This window comes from Callithrix jacchus, chromosome 7 (assembly GCF_049354715.1).
Source record: "Callithrix jacchus isolate 240 chromosome 7, calJac240_pri, whole genome shotgun sequence".
Lineage (NCBI taxonomy): Eukaryota > Metazoa > Chordata > Mammalia > Primates > Cebidae > Callithrix > Callithrix jacchus.
Window position 1 is genome coordinate 112,814,361 of NC_133508.1, and position 20,754 is coordinate 112,835,114.

At 33.8% G+C, this 20,754-nt stretch overlaps 1 protein-coding gene across 18 annotated transcripts in view; it reads right to left on the bottom strand.

Moving 5' to 3' along the window:
* The window catches only part of SLC44A5 (solute carrier family 44 member 5), a 466,490-nt gene that overhangs the window by 339,648 nt on the left and 106,088 nt on the right, over nt 1-20,754 (bottom strand). For 9 of the 18 annotated variants that reach the window (XM_078332262.1, XM_035251898.3, XM_035251906.3 and 6 more), the window contains one exon: nt 955-1,036. The exons of 1 other annotated variant lie outside the window; for it this stretch is intronic. Coding sequence is in view for 13 of the 17 variants with exons in the window: in XM_035251898.3 (XP_035107789.1) it covers nt 955-967 (13 nt within the window). In the remaining 4 variants the exon portion in view is untranslated. Of the gene's footprint in view, nt 1-954; nt 13,742-20,754 lie in introns of those variants that run through there. 8 more of the 18 variants (XM_078332265.1, XM_078332259.1, XM_078332257.1 and 5 more) reach the window with 2 other exon arrangements.

Consider the following 20,754-nt stretch of genomic DNA (forward strand, 5'->3'; position numbering starts at 1 on the left):
CCATAAAGTACAATGTATTTACAGCCTTGAGGAACATATGTAGATTCAAACATATTCTTGGTTCCTCTTTTAAGAATCTTGTTAAACAGACCTTTAGATCTTATTTTTAATAACTCTTAATCTTTTTTATATACTCAGCCAAAGATTAAAGCTACTGCTTAACTTTAAGCTTTAATCTTTATGCATTCTGTATTTTCTACTTTAATTTGTACTTATGCCACATTTTACTTTTTTTTCATAGCAAGAGATAGATTTTCCTTCACAAAGGAATACAATTTGCCCTTAACAAAGTGGTATTCATTTTCAATAAACATTTGGTAAGTAACTACGTTTTCTAAAGTCAAAGACTAAGTCTGAAGAAGGTAAAAAGATAGATAAGACCTAACCTGTGCCTGTGGGGGTCTTAAAATCTAATTATGGAGACACAAATTGAATCAGGGCTAAGTTTGAAGTAAAGCCTTACACTCCCTCTCCAAAGAACAATTTCTGACAGTGTCGCTTCTCTAAGGAGCAAGCTCTAATTTTGTCTCAACATGAGAAAGGGGGCTAAACAGTAATCATCTAGGATAAACTGTTAAAACTAAAAGATTCTGGTTCTTCCAATAACTCTTAGGGAGAGAGGGCAACGCAGGAGAAAGGGAACAGTTTCAGAATTGACATGAGTGTGCCTGAGGATCTACTTTTACAAACCACATACCCACAGCTTGCCATGTTCCCAAGAATCACTTCTATACGGAGTCCAGATGTAGAAGAGAAGACGCATCTCAGGAATCTGAAGGTAGGAAAAGGCTGAGAACAACAAGGTCTAACATGCTGCAGTTTTTGAGGTGCCATTTCCAATGACAACATAGCATATATTCATTTTTCTATTTGTCCTTATTTAGCATTAAACAATGAAGAATATTTGACACAAAAGTCCAGATCAAGAGCAATTTAATTCAAGTAGGTGATTACCTGTGTCGCTCATTGAGATAAAAGGCTGTCTCTTCAGAAGTGGGCCTGAATCACTGCAAAGTTGAGTTTCTTAGAAAAGAGTCTATGGTAAAAAAAGTATGAAGATGGTCATCTAAAGCAAATTATTTTTATTCATTAACAACTAACCTTTTGGGAATACTCTCATAACTTACTATAATTTACCCTCCCTAAAAATTCAGAGAATTACCCTAATTCTCTTCTCTGCATAAAATACTGCCGATATTTTCTCTCTTTGGAGAAGCAGCCTTTCTCCTCTTTTTACTGAAATGAAATTCTTAGTGCCACAGCTTCCTATTTCAGTTCTTATATTTATCCTTTATCTGCTTTCAAACTTCACGTTCCACCTGTAAAATGCATCCCTAACCAGACGATATTCTATCTTATCTTCCATCCACATGCACCATTCAGCATTTACTTATGTTTTATGTTTTGCAGTCACACTGATTACCAAATTGCGGTGGATGACATTTTTGTTTTGAGTTTAGCATTTTGTTTCTGTTTTAATTTTAGGGGGAAAGTATTTTAAAGTGATTATATAGCATATAACGCTATAAAAATTTAAGGTATAGAAAAGCATCATCTAAATGAAGGGGAATAGCTACTCAATTTTACCACACAGAAACCACTGCTAACATTTTGGTATTTTCCTTGCAGTATTTTTTCTATGTATGTTTTTTAACTTTTCATGTTGAAATAATTTCATACTTACAGAAAAGCTGCAGAAATAGTACAGCGCTACCATGTACTCTTCACCCATTTTATACCATTAATATGTTAATGACTTCTATAACCATAGTGTACTTATCTAGATCTTCTGTGTATATTTTGACAAGGTTGAAATTATACTTTTTGTCCATTGCTTTTTTTTGTATTTGACAGCAAAAGCATTTATATTAAGTTCTTTGAAATATTTTAATGTCCAAGTAATGTCACACTACATAAATGGATATTTTAATTAATTATTTCCATACTGTTGGATATTGAGATTGTGATTTCTTATTATTAAAAACATGCTATAATTTTTTTAAGTATTTATTAGTTTATGGGTCAAAAAAGTGGTCTCTCATTTTTAATGGCCTTTTGGATTTATTATTGAAGGTGAACATTTTGAATGCTTATGGTTTTTATTTCATCTTTTGTTAACTGTTTATTCAGGCCCTTTTCCATGTACTAATTGGTGTCTGAATGTATTACTTACAAACTTATGTAGAGCTTACATATTTAAGATTAAGCTTTTGACTCAAAGATTACAAAGTGTTTTGCTGATATTTGCCGTTTGATTATTTTGTTTTTATTTCGATAAGCCAAAATAATTTTGCTACCTGAAAACAGCATATCGCTTTTATAGTTTTAATTTGTAATTAAATAACATTTTTATAAAGTAAAACTTTCTTCCATTCTTCAACTCAGTGTTTCTCAAACTGCGATATGCCAGTCACTAATCATCTGAAAATGTGACTCTTGGGAATTATGGGAATTTCTTTCCTTGACAAAGAGTCCATGTGTTTTTCAAGTTTGACAATAACTGCAATAGGTACAAAGGTCAAAGGAGGAATTCTATGTATAATAAAATGCCATGTATACACAATAAAAACAGTTTATCAAAGGATCAGTTAGTATTGGATGTTTTCTAGTGTTATTTTGTACTACTTTAATGTCTTATAAATATTCATAACTTAACTGAGAACTAATTTCTTTTTTGTTGCTACAAACTAAAAAATAAAAAAGCTGTATTTCACTTCTTCTACAATACTAAATTGCTTAAAAGTCCCAAGGCATAGTGCTTATGCCAACTGCCTCTGCCCCCTTTGCCTGGAGTACTCTCTCAATCCATTTTTCTACCCCAATCAAGTAGAAAACTCTTGTGCCTCATTGTCATTCCACTCCACCAAACCATCCTGCAAAATTGTCTTAATTTTGCTAACTTTTTCTCCATGTTTACTTTCACTGCTGCGTTATCCTGGCATTTTGTTATGTAGCTGTTGACCCTCACAAGTGTCAGAGACTCTTCTCTGTATTAAATTCTCATCACTGTAGCTCCAGTGGGGCTAGAAAATTTCCTTTATATATATACATATGATTAAAATTTTCATATATATATATATAAATTTTCAAGCCCCACTGGAAAACATTGTCTTTATAGATACAGATATATAAAATTGGAACCTCATTAATGTTTATAAAATGAATTATCCATATTAGGTAGCAATCACCTGGGAGAGTCTAAGAAACCCAACCCTGTTTTCTAAATTATACTGACAAATAATACTGCAAGTTCATCTTCCAATTCTGCAATCAGTTGTCTCGTGGGATATAAGCTTCATTTTGGCAAAGTCAAATGTTTTCTATGCTGTGATGAGTGACTCAAGCCAAAGATAACATTTTTGCTCAGGCAGGTGATTAATAATCACTCTTTATAAAAACTTTTTATGTTGAAATAACTTCTAACTGACAGAAGAGGTGGAAGATGCTGTGGTTTGCAAACTTTCCCTCTCAAACTTATGGTGAAATGTAATTGCTATTGTAACAATGTTAAGAGTTGGGATCTTTAAGAGGTGAGTAGGCCACAAGTACTCTGCCCTTATGAATGTACTAATGCTGTAATCAAGGAAGTCAGTTTCTTATAAAAGGATGAGTTTAGCCCTATTTGTTGCTTACTTTCTCCCCTCTCTTCGCCATTCCACCATGTGATGCCTTCTGCCATTTTGATACAGCAAGAAGATCCTCGTCAAATGCAGCTTCTCTATCTTAGACTTCCCAACCTTTAGAACTATGATCCATTATGTTTCTATTTATTACAAATTAACCAGTCTGTGGTATTCTGCTATAGCAGCACAAAACAGACTAAGACAGAAGATTGAAACAAAGAACTGTTGTGTACTCTTTAACCGTAATCCCCAATTGCTATCATTTTGCCATTTTTGATTTTCTGTGCATGTGCATGCACACACACACACTCACACAACAAAATATTTATGCTGAACCATTTAAGAGTTACTTCAGAATTATGTCCCTTTGTCCTTAAATACTTCAGTGTTCATTTCCTGAGAAAGAATGTCCTCAGACATAACCACAGTACATTTATATTTATACAATCCTCTTATCTAATATACAGCCTATATTCATTTTCCTCTAATTGTCCCAATGATGTCCTTTACAGAATTTTTTCTCTGATCCAGATTCAAGATCACACATTACGTTTAGTTGGCATGTCTGTTAGTCTCCTTCATCTGGGACACTACACATTTTGTTTTTCATGACATTGAAATTATTCAGAAGTACCAAGGGATTGTTTTAAAGAATGTCCCTTTGGTTCTGTCTGATGTTTCCACTTGATTAGATTCAGATTATGCTTTTTATCAGGAATACTGCATAAACAATGTTGTACATTTCTCAGTATAACACGTCAGCAATCATATCTCAATTTATCTCATCATTGGTAATGTTAACTTTGACTGCTCAGTAAGGTGATGTTGGTCAGACTTCTCCACTTTTCATTTTGTAATTAATAAGTAAACTCCGAGGAGATACTTTGATGATATGTAACTATCCTATTCCTCTTCAAACCTTAAAAATTTTGCACTAAAATAAACTCATACCAACTTATTATTAAATGTCTGAAGAAGATCTAGTTTGATACACTAAGACATCAGTTTGAAAAGACCCCCTATCAGAGCAACATGAATTCTACTAAAATTGAAGCAAGAACAAATATTAAATTCATGGTAAAGTTTGGATAAGAGAACAATGAGATCATTCATGTTTTATGAAAAGTTTAAAGGGTTAATGGCCCAAAGAAATAAGCAGTTTACAAATGGATAACCTATTTTAAAAGTCAATTCATTTTAATAAGAGACAAGACCATACTGAAGATGAAGCCTCTTGCAACAGACTATCCACATCAATTTGCAAGGAAAAAAATTCAACTTTATTTTGTCCTAATTGAAGAAGACCAAGAATTAGCAGCACAAACTATAGCCAAAACCATAGACATCTGCATTGGTTCAGCTTACACAATTTTGACTGAAAAATTATAGATGAGCAAACTTTCCACTCAATGGGTGCCAAACCATAGCACCCAGAGCAGCCACAGAAAAGAGCAGAGCTCCATGGAAATTTTAAACAAGTGGGTCCCAGATCCTGAAGCATGTCTTCAAAAAATTGTAACAAGAGATGAAACTTAGCTATGATCCTGAAGACAAAGCACAAAGTAAGGGCTACCAAGAGGTGGAAGTGGTCCAGTCAAAGCAGAAGTTTACTAATCAAGAGAAAAGGTCATGGCAACAATTTTTGGGGATGTTCAAGGCATTTTGCTTGTTGACATTTTGTTGGACCAAAGAACAATAACATCTACTTATTATGAGAATGTTTTTGAGAAAGCCAGCCAAAACTTTAGCAAAAAAACAAACAAAAAACAAAAATATACACCCAGGTAAGCTTCCATAGTCTTTCTCCACTGTAACAATGCACCTGCTCATTTCTCTAAGAAACAAGGGCAATTTTGCAAAAGTTTCAATGGGAAGTCATTGGGCATCCACCTTATAGTCCTGATTTGACGCCTTCTAACTTCTTTTTGTTTCCTGGTCTTAAACAATCTGTAAAAGACACCAATTTTTCTTCAGTTAATAGTCCAACAAAAAAACTACCTTGACTGAATTAAATTCCCAGAACCCCCAAATTTTTAGAGATGGACAAAATGGCTAGTATCACCACAAGTGTCTTGAATTTGATGGAGCTTATGTTTAAAAAATAACTTTATATTTTTATTTTAATATTTTATTTCTAGTTTTCAATTACAAATTTATTTTCATAAAATCCAGATCCTGCACAATATTTTTCCATGAACTTTTTGAAGTCCTCTCACATCTCTAGTTTCAGACAAAGTATCATTTTTATTATGTTTCATTACACAGTGGAGATTAAGGAGGACTTAGTCTAATCTTTTAATTTAGAGACCAGTTTCCTTCCATTCAACTAGTTCAATTCTGTGTTCGGACAAGAATCAAAATAAAATCCTCAGAAAATGGATCGATCTAATAGTTTTAGTGAAAAAATACTTTAGATATTAACATTAGATGAAACGTAATGATCTTTTGACTTTATAAAATTTAATGATCTTTTAAAATGTGCTTACCATTAAACAACCACTATACTAAATAATAATTTAGGCAATTTTGCTCCTAAATATTACTAAAATTATTTATTTCTGAAGCTCTGTCTCTAGACAGCAGATTAAAAGCGATTCGTCCCAAATATGTGGTTTTCTTGGCATTTCCCAAGAAATGCCATTTTCTGTAAAAGGGGCTAAAAAGGACTCAAAGACTAAACATAACACACCTTGCATCTATGAAGACTGCTTACTAATGAAATCATCAAGAAACATCTAACATCAATTGTTTAGAATGAAACTTGGAAACTGTGGCATAGAATCTCATAGATTTTCATAGAAGGACCTTGGTGGTCATATTCAGCCCAAAGCTCCCACTTTGTAGATGAAGAAATTAAGGCAAAGAGACATGAAATAATTTGACCACAGCCAATTCATGTCAATGTAAATAAGGACGAAATGTTAATTAAAAGACAAATAGTATGTTGATGATCTGAAGAGCCTAACTCCATTAGTGTTTCTATAACACAATTTAGGGTTTGTCAAGCCCAGTCCAGTTTCCCATGTCTTCCATCCTTTCTCTCCCAAAAACTGTGACCATAATCTCAGTCTCAGCCAGGTTTCTGGAAACAATCCTCACTGTAGACAGATGAGATTTAAGGAAATCTAGTCAACATCTCCAGAACTGATATCAAATTAAACATGTTCTTTTTTTTCTAAGCTCTGATTTTATTTGCAGACGTTTTGCTTTGACTCCTTGACCAAATTCCCTTCTTGAATGCAGTTTGGTAACTAGACCCTGATATTGGCCCTGTTACCTATTCTTGAGTTCCAGTCTTAGATACCTGCATAGTAATATACTAAGACTATGACTGTACATTGTTCTTTCCAAACTCTGCTTCTTCCTACAGAGAGAAAAGTTAACCACAAATCCCAGAACAATTGGCCTGCTCTATCATTTAACGATGCAGCTGCCTAGATCTTTAAATATTCGTAAAATTAAAAATTCTCCACTGCCCCACTCTTCTTTCTTCTTAGGATACCTCTATCACTATGTATTAGATTACTCTTATTTTCAATAGCTGTGACCTTTCTCATTTTATTCATTTAGCCATTTAAACATTTATGGAGTGCCTTTTTTTTTTTTTTTTTTGAGACGGAGTTTTGCTCTTGTTACCCAGGCTGGAGTGCAATGGCACGACCTCGGCTCACTGCAACCTCTGCCTCCTGGGTTCAGGCAATTCTCCTGCCTCAGCCTCCTGAGTAGCTGGGATTACAGGCACGCGCCACCATGCCCAGCTAATTTTTGTATTTTTAGTAGAGACGGGGTTTCACCATGTTGACCAGGTTGGTCTCGATCTGTCGACCTCGTGATCCACCCGCCTCGGCCTCCCAAAGTGCTGGGATTACAGGCTTGAGCCACCGTGCCCGGCCCTGGAGTGCCTCTTGTATGTCAAGTATTGTGCTAAGCGTGGTGCAGATAGTAGGGATGAAAAAAAGTTATACTTTAATTCCTGACTTTTACGGATTTACAGTCTTGTGACAGCAACAGATTGCAAATAGTTCACACAGACAAAATCACGTGCTTACAAGGTAAGAAAAGTACTAGGAAGGAAACACAGAATTACAGTCAGAGAAAACTTTTCTAGAAAAGCAATATTATGTCTGGATATTTGAAGGATAAAAATGAACGAGCTTTCGAAGCACTGGAAAAACTATTTCAGACCAGGAACCAGCAGATGTGAACATCCTGTAAAGGCTAGGGAAGTTGGGGAAACTAAACAGAGACCAGTATGGCTGGAATATATTGAGGGGAGAGGAAAACTGCTCAAATGAGAAAAGAGAGGCAGATTATACAAACCATTGTTGGCCATGGGATACATTTTAATTGCATTATAATTGTAATGAGAAGTCATGTTTTCAAGTGAAGAAGAAACATGGTTTTCGTTTTTAAAAGATTATTCTGCTGAGTTGAAAACAGGCATTCAAATAAAAACATGTCCACAAATGTTCATAGCAACATTTTTCATAATAACCAAAAAGTGGAAACAACCCTAAGGTCTATCAACTGATGAATGTATAAACAAAATGCTAAATAACCATATAATGAAATATTATTTGGCCATAAAAAGGAATGAAGTACATGCTATATCATGGATTAACCTTGAAAACATGCTAAGTGAAAGAAGCCAGACACAAAGGCCAGAAATGTATGATTCCATTTAAATGAAATGTCCAGAATAGGCCAATTCATAGAGACAGAAATAGATTAGTAGCTTCCAGGGCCTAGGGATGGGCATGGGGTGTGATTGCTTAATGGATGAGAGTTTCTTTTGGGGTTGATGAAGATTTCCTGCAATTAGACACCAGTGATACTCGCAAAACATTATGAATGTACTAAAAGCCACTTCATTGTACATTTCTAAAATAGTAAACATGATAAATTTTACATTATAAAAATTTTACCTTAAAAAAAAAGATGATTCTTTGAACAATAGACTACTTTGTAAGAGAGAGGGGGAGAGGGGTTAGCTGCTGAGGCAGTAATCCCCATACATGGACAAGAGCAGTGACAGCAGAGACCAAGGAATGGGGAAGATCCACTGTGTATCTTGGAAGTACATTTCACAGGATTTGATAATGTAAATAACTGAGTTGGGAAAAGGAAGCAGAGAGGAAGGCAGACATCCAGAATTACTCGGAAGCTTCTAACTGAAAGAACATGCTTCAAGAGGAAATGAAGGGCTCAGCTTTGGACTCAACCTTGAGATGCCCATGATCCAGTCTAGGGTACTCTATGCTAAGACACTTCCATGTTTTAGCATATTACTTTACTTTTCCAAACTTCACTTTTCTCACCTACAAAATAGAAATATTAATGGTGTCTATCTAATAGGTAGTTGTTGTTAGAAAGAAGTTAGGTAATTGATGTAAGGTTCTTAGCACAGTTCTTAACACACAGTAGACCCTCAATCACTATTAGAGATGATTATTGTTGTTACGATCTTTGTTCTAATTACTATACTTATTCCATATGCTGATTCTCTGTTCCTCTTTCCAGCTTCTGCAGATGCTTAGCCCACCCAAGAGGGTTGGTTTTGAACAAAGTTTCAAGCCCTCCCAGTTTGTTCCATGTAACTGCAGCTAATGGGTCCACAACCAGGCAGAATCTCAGATATATTAACAGAGAGGGACCTGTCTGGCTGAAAATAACATTCAGATTTCTTAGCCAGGCAAGTATATTCCTATGGTAGAGAAGGCACATTGAGCTCCAATAACCACATGACAATTTTCCTTTTAAAAGCATCCAACTCACTTTCTTTTAATTTTATACTTTCTTAGGATCGTCCTATCCTTAATTTTATTTCCCCAAGCTTTCTCTCCCGCAGGGAATAAAATGTGCTGACAAGCTGACAGGAGTATTCCAGTCTACTTGGTAGTTAATTTCCTTATAGAGACTTGTAAATTTATGTTCTGGTTTATAATTGGACTCTTATAAGTTTGGTCAGAAGGGATCGATTTGCCTAGGTCTGTTGACCTCTGGATGACCACATAATAACCCAGTTTCTCAACCTGAAAGCTGTGTATCAGAACCTGGGCAATGACAATCCACTAAGAAATGACACATACACTGTAACACTAGGCTAGAAACAGCCACTCAGACTTCACACATATTGTACAGAGTTGTGAATAGTAAGTGAGTTAATGCATATTAAAATGCCTGGCATATGTTAGACTCTCAGTAAACATTCATTTATTTTTTATTTTGTAAACCACATGCAACTCACAAGGGAAAAGAATCCATGTTTGAAAGATTTCAGATGAAGTGAAATGATTCTACATTTTTTTGTGCTTTATCTCAGTCAATCCCTAATTTTTTTTTCTCCAGAGTTTCCTTTCTACTGTTTTCTTGTTTGGCAGTTGCCTTTTGCAATTAGCTGTCTCCATAGTTCATCACTTAGTAATGCTTAAAGAAAGCATTAGTGCAAATGAAAGTGATATCTGAAAATAATCGTGTACATTCTGAGGAATAATTAGCTCACAAACTTTGTGATCTTGGGCAAGCCACTTGACCTTGCTCATTAGTCAGCAACCATGCATCACCAGCCCATTCTATAATGTCTCTTAGTGTCCCTTCCATCTCTAATAGCTATAAATTATACTCATTACTGAATTCTCAGCACTTAGCACCCCATAGGTGCTATTGACATATATATTGAATTATTGTATTTTAAGTCTATGTTTGGTCCATAAAACTCATAAATAAGCCCAATTTTTAAAATAAAGAAAATGGAAATCAGTCACTAACTTGCTTTACACAAAAGTTTAAAGTTCTAAGCTTTAAAAAATGTGACTGGCAAGAAAAAATCATTGGCTAAAATTTGAGAACAGACTCTCATATAGGCTTTCTATATGCCAACCTCAACATCATTATAGAGGGTAAATGAATGAACATATTTATTAATTGATCAAAATTTGTTGAATTTTTTTAAAGCATACATTTTATGGCTTTTTTTTTCATTTGGGCCTTTTTTTATACCTCTGAATGCCCAGAAAGCAGTGTTCACAAGAACTGATTTAACAAATCTATCATTTTAGAATTTCTGTTGCTTTAAAGAAATGATTAAATCCTTCAACATTGATTATAATCACAGTACCTAGGAGTAGCTCTTTTAATTTAAATAATTATAATAGATAATCATACAAGTAATAATAAAAGTATTGTCTTAGCCTGGGTTCCCCAGAATACAAAGCCTAAGACACAAAAATGTAACTTACGGTCTAAAGCTGAGGAATGGAGAGAAGTGAGGAAAGAAAGGTGCATCAAGAAAAGATTCCATGTTGAGTTGACTGGTCATCCATACAGAGGGCTGGATATTAAGTATTATAGGATACCTTAATAATCTCTTAGGGAAAGAAAGTATGAAGCATTTATCCATTACTATTGCCCTGTATTGATCAAGGGTGATTTCTCAATAAATTAACTCCTCATCATCTCTAGGTTGCACATGCATGAATACTGAGCAAAATCTCAGGGATGTCTTATGCTGCTTTACCACCAATAAGGAATCCTTGTGTAGTGGGAGGAGGAGGAGGAGCAAGAGGTAAATTGTACCAGCTTGAAGCAGGGCACTGTCAAATTGTTCTCTCATGAAATTGATCAGCACCTTCACAGAAATGGTCACCACAGCCACAGCTGGGATAAGAGTTGAGGCCAACAAAGGCATTTGATAAAAGTATATGTAAGACACAAAAGTAGAACTGAATAGACAAAACCATTTTATATTGATAGAAATCAGATCAATGGTTATCTGGACAACTCATTAGTGCAAGATACTGACTTCAAAAACGTAAGAGTTAACTTTTTAGGGAGATGAAAATGTTCTATATCTTAACTGGTTTCATGGCTATACAAATATATATGTTTCTCAAAGTCATTGACCTATACACTTAGAATATGTAGATTTTATTGTATATAATTTAACCTAAACAAAATTGACTAGGAAAAAAAAAGCAAACAAACATCTCTCAAGTTTCTGACTTGAATGAATAAGTGGTGATGATGGAAAGAGTAAAGGAGAAGCAGAATGTTTTGGCCTCACATTACAGGTTTGTTTAAATGGAGTGCCAGTTCAAAGCCATGCCATTATGCTAAGGGCTGGAAGAGGAAGGATACATAAAACATAGTTCACCAATCTGAAGAGTAGTCATAAAGTCTAATGCAGAATATACGAAAACAACTTTGTTTACTACACAATGGGAAATGTTCCACTAGAGTTATGGACAAAGCACTAAGGAAGAGAGATGCTTTATGCAATAAAATATTTAAAGTTCTCCATCATTAGGTAAAAAACAAATATTTGTATATCTGCATAGTAGAATGTTATTCAGCAATTTAAAAAAGCAAAGTACTAAACATGCAACAATATAGATGAATCTCAAGATAATTATGTTGAGTGAAAGAAGCCAGACTTATCTTCCCTCAAAAAACTATACATTATATAATTCCATTTGTATAAAACTCTAGAAAATAAAAACTAATCTATAGTGATAAAAAGCATATCAGTGATGGTGTAGGAGGAGGAGGAGATGGAGCGTGACGGAAAGGAAAGATTAGAAAGGAGAATGAAGAAGTCATCAGGGGTGATGTGCATGTAGTCATTATTTTGATTGTGATCATGATCTGAAACTTTCTCTGATCCCTCTTCTTCCAAGCAAAATTAGTCACATTCTGTTTTATTCTGCTGTGTCCCATGTTGGTTTCATGGGGAATCCATATGTCAAAACTTATATATATAATTTTAAGACAAAATTGTCTTAAAAACACTGAAAACAATCTTGGAAGATGACAGAGATATATTATGTTGTAGCTGCATTGAGTAGCATATGATATACATTAAAACCTAAATTTCCAACATTAAACATAATAAAGAAAATGTTCGAGTTGAATAATAATATTGGCTAGCTCTCACTGAGTGTTTACACTGAACCAGGCACTTTGTTAAGTCATTCACTTGCATCTTTTTATTTCATCTCTGCACCAACCCTATGAAGTAGATAGTATTAACATTTTCAAATAATAAAAGAGGAAACAGGACATAGAGTTAGAAGTGTATTCACCTGTGAGTAACAGAAAAACCAACTTCAAGGGCACAAACAAATAATGGTTGTTATTCTTCAAAAAGTAAAAATGGGAGTGGAATAGGCAATTCAGGTCTGTTTATCTCCTAAGTAATTTGGACACGGACAGGTAGGCTGTTTCTTTTTCTGTCCCCACCCCCATGCACAGTGTACTACTTGCCACATAGTTACATGATAGCTGCTGTATCTTCTGGAATCACAGGACTCTAGGTAAGATGAATAGAGAAAGACAAGTGATGAATACACTAATAGCCAAGACTTCACCACTATATGGTGATGAAAGGAAAGAAGACAAAGGGTCATACTGGCTGAATCTCCTAGCTTCCCCAGGGGTTTCACCCAGCAGGCTTTTGCTTATTTGTCCCTTGCCAGAACTGTGTCACATGGTTATCTCTAACTGGAAGATGGCTAGGTAGAAGGTGATTGTAGATAGAAGCCAGAGCAACAAATTAGTAATTTCTGCCATTGCTACCAAGAGATGAAGTGAGAATTTGGTATAAACTTATTCCCCAGGCCTGTGCTATTAACCATAATGTTATACAAATAAAGTTCTTGATAAACTCTCCCAAAAGCCATCTTAATATGCCAAGCAAGGAGAAAAAAATTCATCCTGAGAAACATGGATTTGACACAGTGTTAAGTGCATAGGGAGCATGTAGATGACTTCTTAAAGTAACATTATTTTCTTATCTAATGCAGGTATAATTGAAAATGTGGGAGAGAAAAGAAGGAGTGAATACAGGGAAGAAAGGTGGGCAATGGTGACCTATAGCTTAATTTCACGTATTTTCTATCTAATAGCTTTGTCTCTTCTGTGGCTTTGTGTTACAGCACCAATTCCTGAATGTCTCATCTAGAAGGTTATCTGGCACTTTGTCAGGGTAATTTTCCACAATTTACAAGTGTTACCTGGGTGCAAACAGGAGGCAAGGTATTTAAAACAGAAAAGAAAAATAATACAGTTCATAAATAGAAGACATAAATATTTCCAAAGCACTTGCTATTCAAGACATTTCCCCTATGAGATTAAGCCTATACATACTTACACTGTATTATACTTAGTGTGTGTCCAGTATTTTGGTCAATTAAAATTTACGTAGTTTATTTGCTCAATAATTCAGTAGATAGAAAAGGCATTTTTGTCAAGTATAAAATATTACATGTGTGTTAATGGCTATTTATGACTCTATTAATACACAATTTTTGGTCAGTGAGTTGAATATTGGTTAAGAATCCACTTTTTAAACCTAAATTATTAAGGCTTCATTATATATTAGCACATTCCAAAAATATATGAATAAATCTACAGCCATTTATTGAGTACATACTATGAGTCATGCATTGCACTAAGTTCAGAAATAAAGTAAAGCATAGTAACTATATTTTTAAAAATCACAATCTAATGATGACAATTTGATAACCACTATAGTCAATTTATAAAATTGGTACCACAAATGTCCTTCTGATTTTTCTTCCCTCTACATTTTTTACTTTTATTTTATCTTTGGATGTAACTGCAAGATAGTTGGTTAAGATGATAAAGTAATAGCAAGAACTCTGTAGAGTTTACACCTGAGAGATTTTAGAAACATACTCTAAATTTTTTATCATTTGATAAAATAGAAAACAAATATTCAAATTACTTGCTAAGACAAAACGTTGCCAAAGATCAAGTGTGTTGGTTATGGAGTTATGTCAATAATTTTCTGCTGGAGATTCAAACAGCAACCTGGAAACTAGCACAGCCATCATGTTTCACTAAAACTGACAGAAGAGAGTATTCAAGCACAGTTCACTGCTTTTTGTCATCTACATGCATAGCAAGTATACACTGTTGATTTGCCATTTCACTCAGAGAAGAGGAAAAACTCCGTACTGCCTTAATATGGCAGTAGATTGGTTAGCTGCTTTAAAAAAAAATCTTAAAGATCATATTCAAGAAAATCCCCTAACTTTTATATAGAACTAAAGAATATGAACAATGCACCATTTTCTTTATCATCAACGATTTTGCAATATTTTGATGTAGGCCCTGAGACTTCTTGAATATTGAGTCATTATTATAAAACCAACACTTTCTGATCTGAGAAAAACACATTCATGTCGAATTAAACTCATTCAAAGAGAAGGAAAGTACAGAGGGATCTTGGTCACACATTCTTTTCCCCAGAATCAAAAAAGATAAATAACTTATTAGTGTCATTATTAAATAAAAGTCGTAATCTCACTGATGAGACTCAAACCAGATTCCAAAAGGTCTCAGACAGTAGCCAACACTAAATGCTTATTGACCATTTGCCACATTTCAGGCACTGTGGTAGAAGTGCGCTACTGACTTGCTCACAAGCCTGTTATCTACTAAGAAAAGTCTTATCAACATGAAACCATGAGATAATAAGAGTATATATTCTTGAAGTGTTAAATGGAAATGGACAAACTATTAGAAACTACAGTTTATATATATAGATAGATATATATATTATATAGATATATATATATATACACACACACATATAGAAACTATATATGTAATTACTTATAAGTACTTTATATAAACAGTTCCTAATAGGTTCTCATTGTCTGGCTCAGTCAAGTGTAATAGGAAATCATGGTGAGCAGTAAAGGAAAAAGAAGCAGAACTGGAATAGGGCATTAGATGATGTACAGAATACAAATAAGAGGAGAGCAGAACAGTCTAAATGCTAGGAACCGCGCAAGCCAAAGCACAGATCTGGAAATGCACAATGGTTGAGGGAATTGGCTGGGACATAAAAAGGAAAGCTCTGGCTATCATGGTCAGTTAGCACCAAACACTGGATCTGATAATATTGGACAGTTCACTTGGGAGCACTGAGTAGTATATCAAGAAGTTTGCACTTCAGCTAGTGGGCAAAAGGCAAAGAGAGTATCTGAATTGGGATGACATTTCATTCAAAATTTTTATATGCATTGTTTATAGTACCAAACATATTCTTTTTGCATACACATTCAAGTGTTTATCACATGTCATCAAAAGCATAAGCAACAAAAGAAAAACTATATAACCTACACTTCACCAAAAATGTTTAAATTTTGTTTTGCAAATGATATAGTCACAAAAGTGAAAAGACAATCGATAGAATGTGAGAAAATATTTGCAAGTCATATATCTAATAAGAGACTTGTATCCAGAATATATAAAGAAGTTTATAACTTGACAATAAAAAAGAACAAATAGCCAAATAAAACATGGGCAAAGGCTTTGAAGAGACAATTATCTGAAGAATATATACACATGACAATAACACACATATATAGATGTTTATCATTAGCCACTGGGGAAATGCCAGTCAGAAACTACAAGGAGCTATAACTTTATATCCACTGGAATGGTTATGCTGAAAAATATTTAGACAGTAACAACTGCTGGTAAGGATGTGAAGAAATTGGAACCCTTATACATTGCTGACGGAAATGTAAAATGATTCAGACATTTTGGAAACAATTTGTCAGTTTCTCAAAAAGGTAGAGCTACCATATGATACAACAATTCCCCTCCTAGGTATATATCCAAAATAAATGAAAATATATATCCATAGAAAAACTTGTGCAATATATTTATGGCTACATTTATAATAGATGTACTGTGAGAATTAACCCAATGTCCATCAACTAATGAATGAAAAATAAAATATGGTATATTTTCATATAATGGAATAATATTTAGCCACTAAAAATCTGAGTAAAATATCCAAAATAGGCAAACCTATAGAGACAGAAAGTAGATAAGTGGTTGCCTAGGATTGGCAGGGGGTTGAAGGAATGGAGAGTGTATGCTAATGAGTTTTGTGTTTCTTTTAGGGGAGACAAAATGTTCTAAAACTATACTGTGGTGATCATTGCACAACTCTGCAAATATCATAAAAGAAAAATGGAATTGGTCACTTTAAATAGTTGACTGGTATTGCATGTGAATTATATATTTAAAGGCAGTTTTTTTTACAAAAATACACTTTAAAAATTGCCTGCATTTTCATTGTCCCAGTAAAGTTATGTCGATGGCAGATTTGGTTCTTTGCCTTCCTGTCTCCCAAGACTCAGCAAATGACTCCAGAGATAGAAGAAGCTCAGTTTCTACTCACTGAAACAGGCTTGTCCCTGAAAAAGATGTTTGTTAATCACCCATTATGAATCACCTACTGTATCTGCCAATGGGCTGACGTTTTACTCAAATTTCTAATTTAGTTACCTTTAAAGGTATGTTTTCAGTAACTAATAAATACATCAACTATGTTGATAATAAATTATGTACACCATCCTATTTAGCTACATCTGATGTAAAAATTCTAATAGTAAGGTTAAAAACTACCTCTGATTAAAACTACTCGCCAAGACTCCCATTCATGTGTCCACAGGGTAATTCAACACTTGGCCAGCTATTTAGTTGTAACTTCTCAGAGGAAACAAGATGTCAGTCTCTATTTTCATGGATCACTTTTATCTGAAATCTTTTCTCTGCATGATCCAAATTTACTAGAATCATAATCTGTTTTTTGCAATATGTAAAAAAGTGGAGAAATCAATTATGTATAATTATACATGGAGTCTCCCAGTACTTTCAGAGTTTATTATTAGTAAATTTCTTGACAAAAGAAGTGGAAAAACAGAAATATTCCATTACAAAGAAACTAGGATAAGGTAGTTGCTTTCTCAAATTACTCTTACCTTACCCTGCCTTTTTTTTTTAAAGTATTTAATACCCCGGGATACTTTAAATGCATTTGTCATTTTACTTTTATTATTGTCTGTCTCTTCCCAGAGGAGTATAAGTACTATGAGGAAGGAGACTTTGGTATTTTTCATTCCTATGTCACAGACACCTATAACAGTTAGTGCTCAATATTTCAGTATCATAGGTATTCAATAAATGAATTTAACATGTAGGAAGCATTGGAAGAGTCCTGCAATTGCTGGCTAAATAAATTAAAAAGAAAATCAAATGCTTTTACATTTTAACTATTTTATCTCACAAAATCTCTCCAATATCCTGATAACCCTAACATCTCAACTGTTTGCAGAATAAGAGTTGGCATTTTCAATATGGTGAACAAAAATGTTTGAGGTTATCATTCACTGTTAAACTATGGTTATTTTAGATTCATTGCTTATTATTATTGTAATTTACCATAGACTGATAGTTATTAGCTGATTTGCATTGGAATAAGCAAAATGAGAAAATCTTATTTGGAGATGCAGTTGCACTTCTTATCAAGCCATCATTAATGTAATATTTTCTGTTATAAGAACACAATTTTGGGAGTGTGGGAGGAGGTAGAGGAGTAGAAAAGATAACTATTGTGTTCTGGGGCTTAATACCTAGGTGATGAAATAATATGTACAAAAACAGTCCTATGACACGTGTTCTTACATAACAAACTTTTACATGTATCTCCAAACCTAAAATAGAAGTTTAAAAATAAATTTAAAAAATTTAAAAAACACAATTTTAGAGTATTTTGAAAATTTTGATGAAATCCTCCTTGGATGTAGTCATATAAGAAATAGTAATATTCCCGCATTTTTTATTATTTGCATTTTTTTCCTATCTCAGATACATCATCATTCCTCTATGGAAAATGTTTTTAAGTCTTAGATTTCTTTCGTTTTGTTTTTAGAAATAAACCCAAAAATTCTATCACCATGTTTTCTATAATTTTAATTTCTTAATATTTTTATAAGTGAGAATTTTAAAGAAATTGCTAAGATAATACAATTTTTAGACCAGGTGCAGTGGTTTACTCCTGTAATCATACCACTTTGGGAGGCTGAGGCAGGTAGATGGTTTGAGCCCAAGAGTTCAAGGCCAGCCTGGGCAACATGGTGAAGTCCTGTCTCTATAAGTTTACAAAAATTAGCCAGGTATGGTGGCCTGCACCTGTACTCCTAACTACTTGGGGGGTTGAGGTGGGATGATTGCTTAAGCCCGGGAGATAAAGGCTGCAATGAGCCGGGATCACTCCACCGCACTTCAGCCTGGGTAACAGATGGGGCGACTGTGTCACCAAAAAAAAAAAAAAAATTAGAATTTTTGTCTTTCAATTTCTTGTAAAATTTATCCTTAATCTTTACCTTATGCCAATTCAGGATCTGTATCTTCTCACAGTCTCCCTTTCAAATGGGTGACCACTCATCTTTCTTAGTGGTCTATCATATTTTTTGCTTCTATACTTCATTCTAGCTGTCATGATACCATAGTAAGCCTCAATATGTGAAACAACTCAAGAAAAAGTTCAATGAAAAACACTAATTTTTTATAAAAACACTTGTATATTACACTTCAAAAGTTTTTGCCTGCTTGAGATTGGTTTGTTTCTTTTAGCTACTGAAACATGTATTTTTTTTCTTTGATAGGTAATTATTAGATTCTGAGGGATTTTAAATATACATTACATATATCTTAATATCATCATAGTGTAGTTTTACATAAGAACACTTTATAAAAGTATGCATATAAAAGAATCCCTCCTTTGGTAGGAAAATGAAAGAATTTGGGATGTAAATTGAGTTTCACATAAAATCTCAAGGGTAGTTGTGTGGAAAATGTTAAACTAAGTGAAGCAGTTGCAGAGATTAACAGTTCAAGACCCATTTCCTTACCAACTCATTAACACTGAAGAAAAGTATCAGAAGATGATGAAAAGATAAAGGTAGATTTAAAAAATGAGTAAATGTGTCACACCTAAACAAGAAAGGGTCTTATTCAGAAACCATTCTGTAAAAGATGTAGTTTATCTGCTCTACCTACTCTGTGTGTCAAAATCTTGAATGAAATTTTCTACTGTATCATCCCAGTTGAGATATTATATTTAATACCATTTAGATAAATTATTTGTACATATTACTTTTAAATGATAAAAAAATTATTTTAGAATGATTGAACCAATACCTTAAAATAAATTGTATAGATAAACAAATAATTTAGAACATGGTTTTCTACATTGTTTTAGAGGAATTTACAAGTTTCCTATAAAAGACAAGCCAGGACCATGGTCTTGGTATCAAATGTGAGAGAAATTCTTATATTTATAAAAGCTCATTATCATAAACCATATAATAAATGCAAATAACATAACTGTTCTATCACATTTGACTCCCTCAGTTTCATATAGGTGTCTGAAAATTACATAAAAAGCTTATGATTTCCAGCTCTGTCTTAAGCCAAATCATAAGAACTGATTTCAAAAAGTTTTATTGGAAAAGATTTATATTAGCAACAGAGGGTAAAGACTGAATTATACTGTCAAAATTTTAAATCTGTAGCCTAGCCTGTAGGAAAAAGAAAAGAAGACTGGTATATTACCCATCTCCATGTATTTACATGGTGAAGATTCTTGCCATCAATAACATCAAAACACATTTTCACCAAATACATCAGAACACTGTACAAATATACACTGACTCCTTGTTACAAGTTGCAGTATGTTGATTAATATCAAATGCACTAGCTTGAACTGTGAACACAAAAACTACTGTAATCTACTATCACTAAACCCAAAGAAGTAGTTTACAGGAAAATTAGAATTGTTTCTTCATTTGGGAGAATTAATTTCAAATTAAACATTCTTAATGTATGTTGAACCGATCCACTAGGGTAGAGAAAGACCAAATTTGATTTTAAGCACTAACAGTTACTATCAAAACCTTATCAATTTGGCTTTCCTCTCATAAGACCCCCAAAAGGATTTTTTTGCAATAGTTTCTGTTATTTTTCTACCCAGAGAAAAGCTTTGTAATTAATTTTAGTTAATCACCAAATAGAATGAATAATCTGGCTCTTTAACTGAGAAGTTAGGACCCATGATCCTCAATTTCATGGCTTCCACAACCTGAATTTTTTAAGTTTTTAATTTTCATTAAGTTCTGGGGTACATGTGCAGGATGTGCAGGTTTGTCACACAGGTAAACATATGCCATAGTGGAATTTTAATATCAGCAAATGACCTAGAACCATTAATGTTGAGAATCAGAAAAAAAAATGATTAGAAATAATC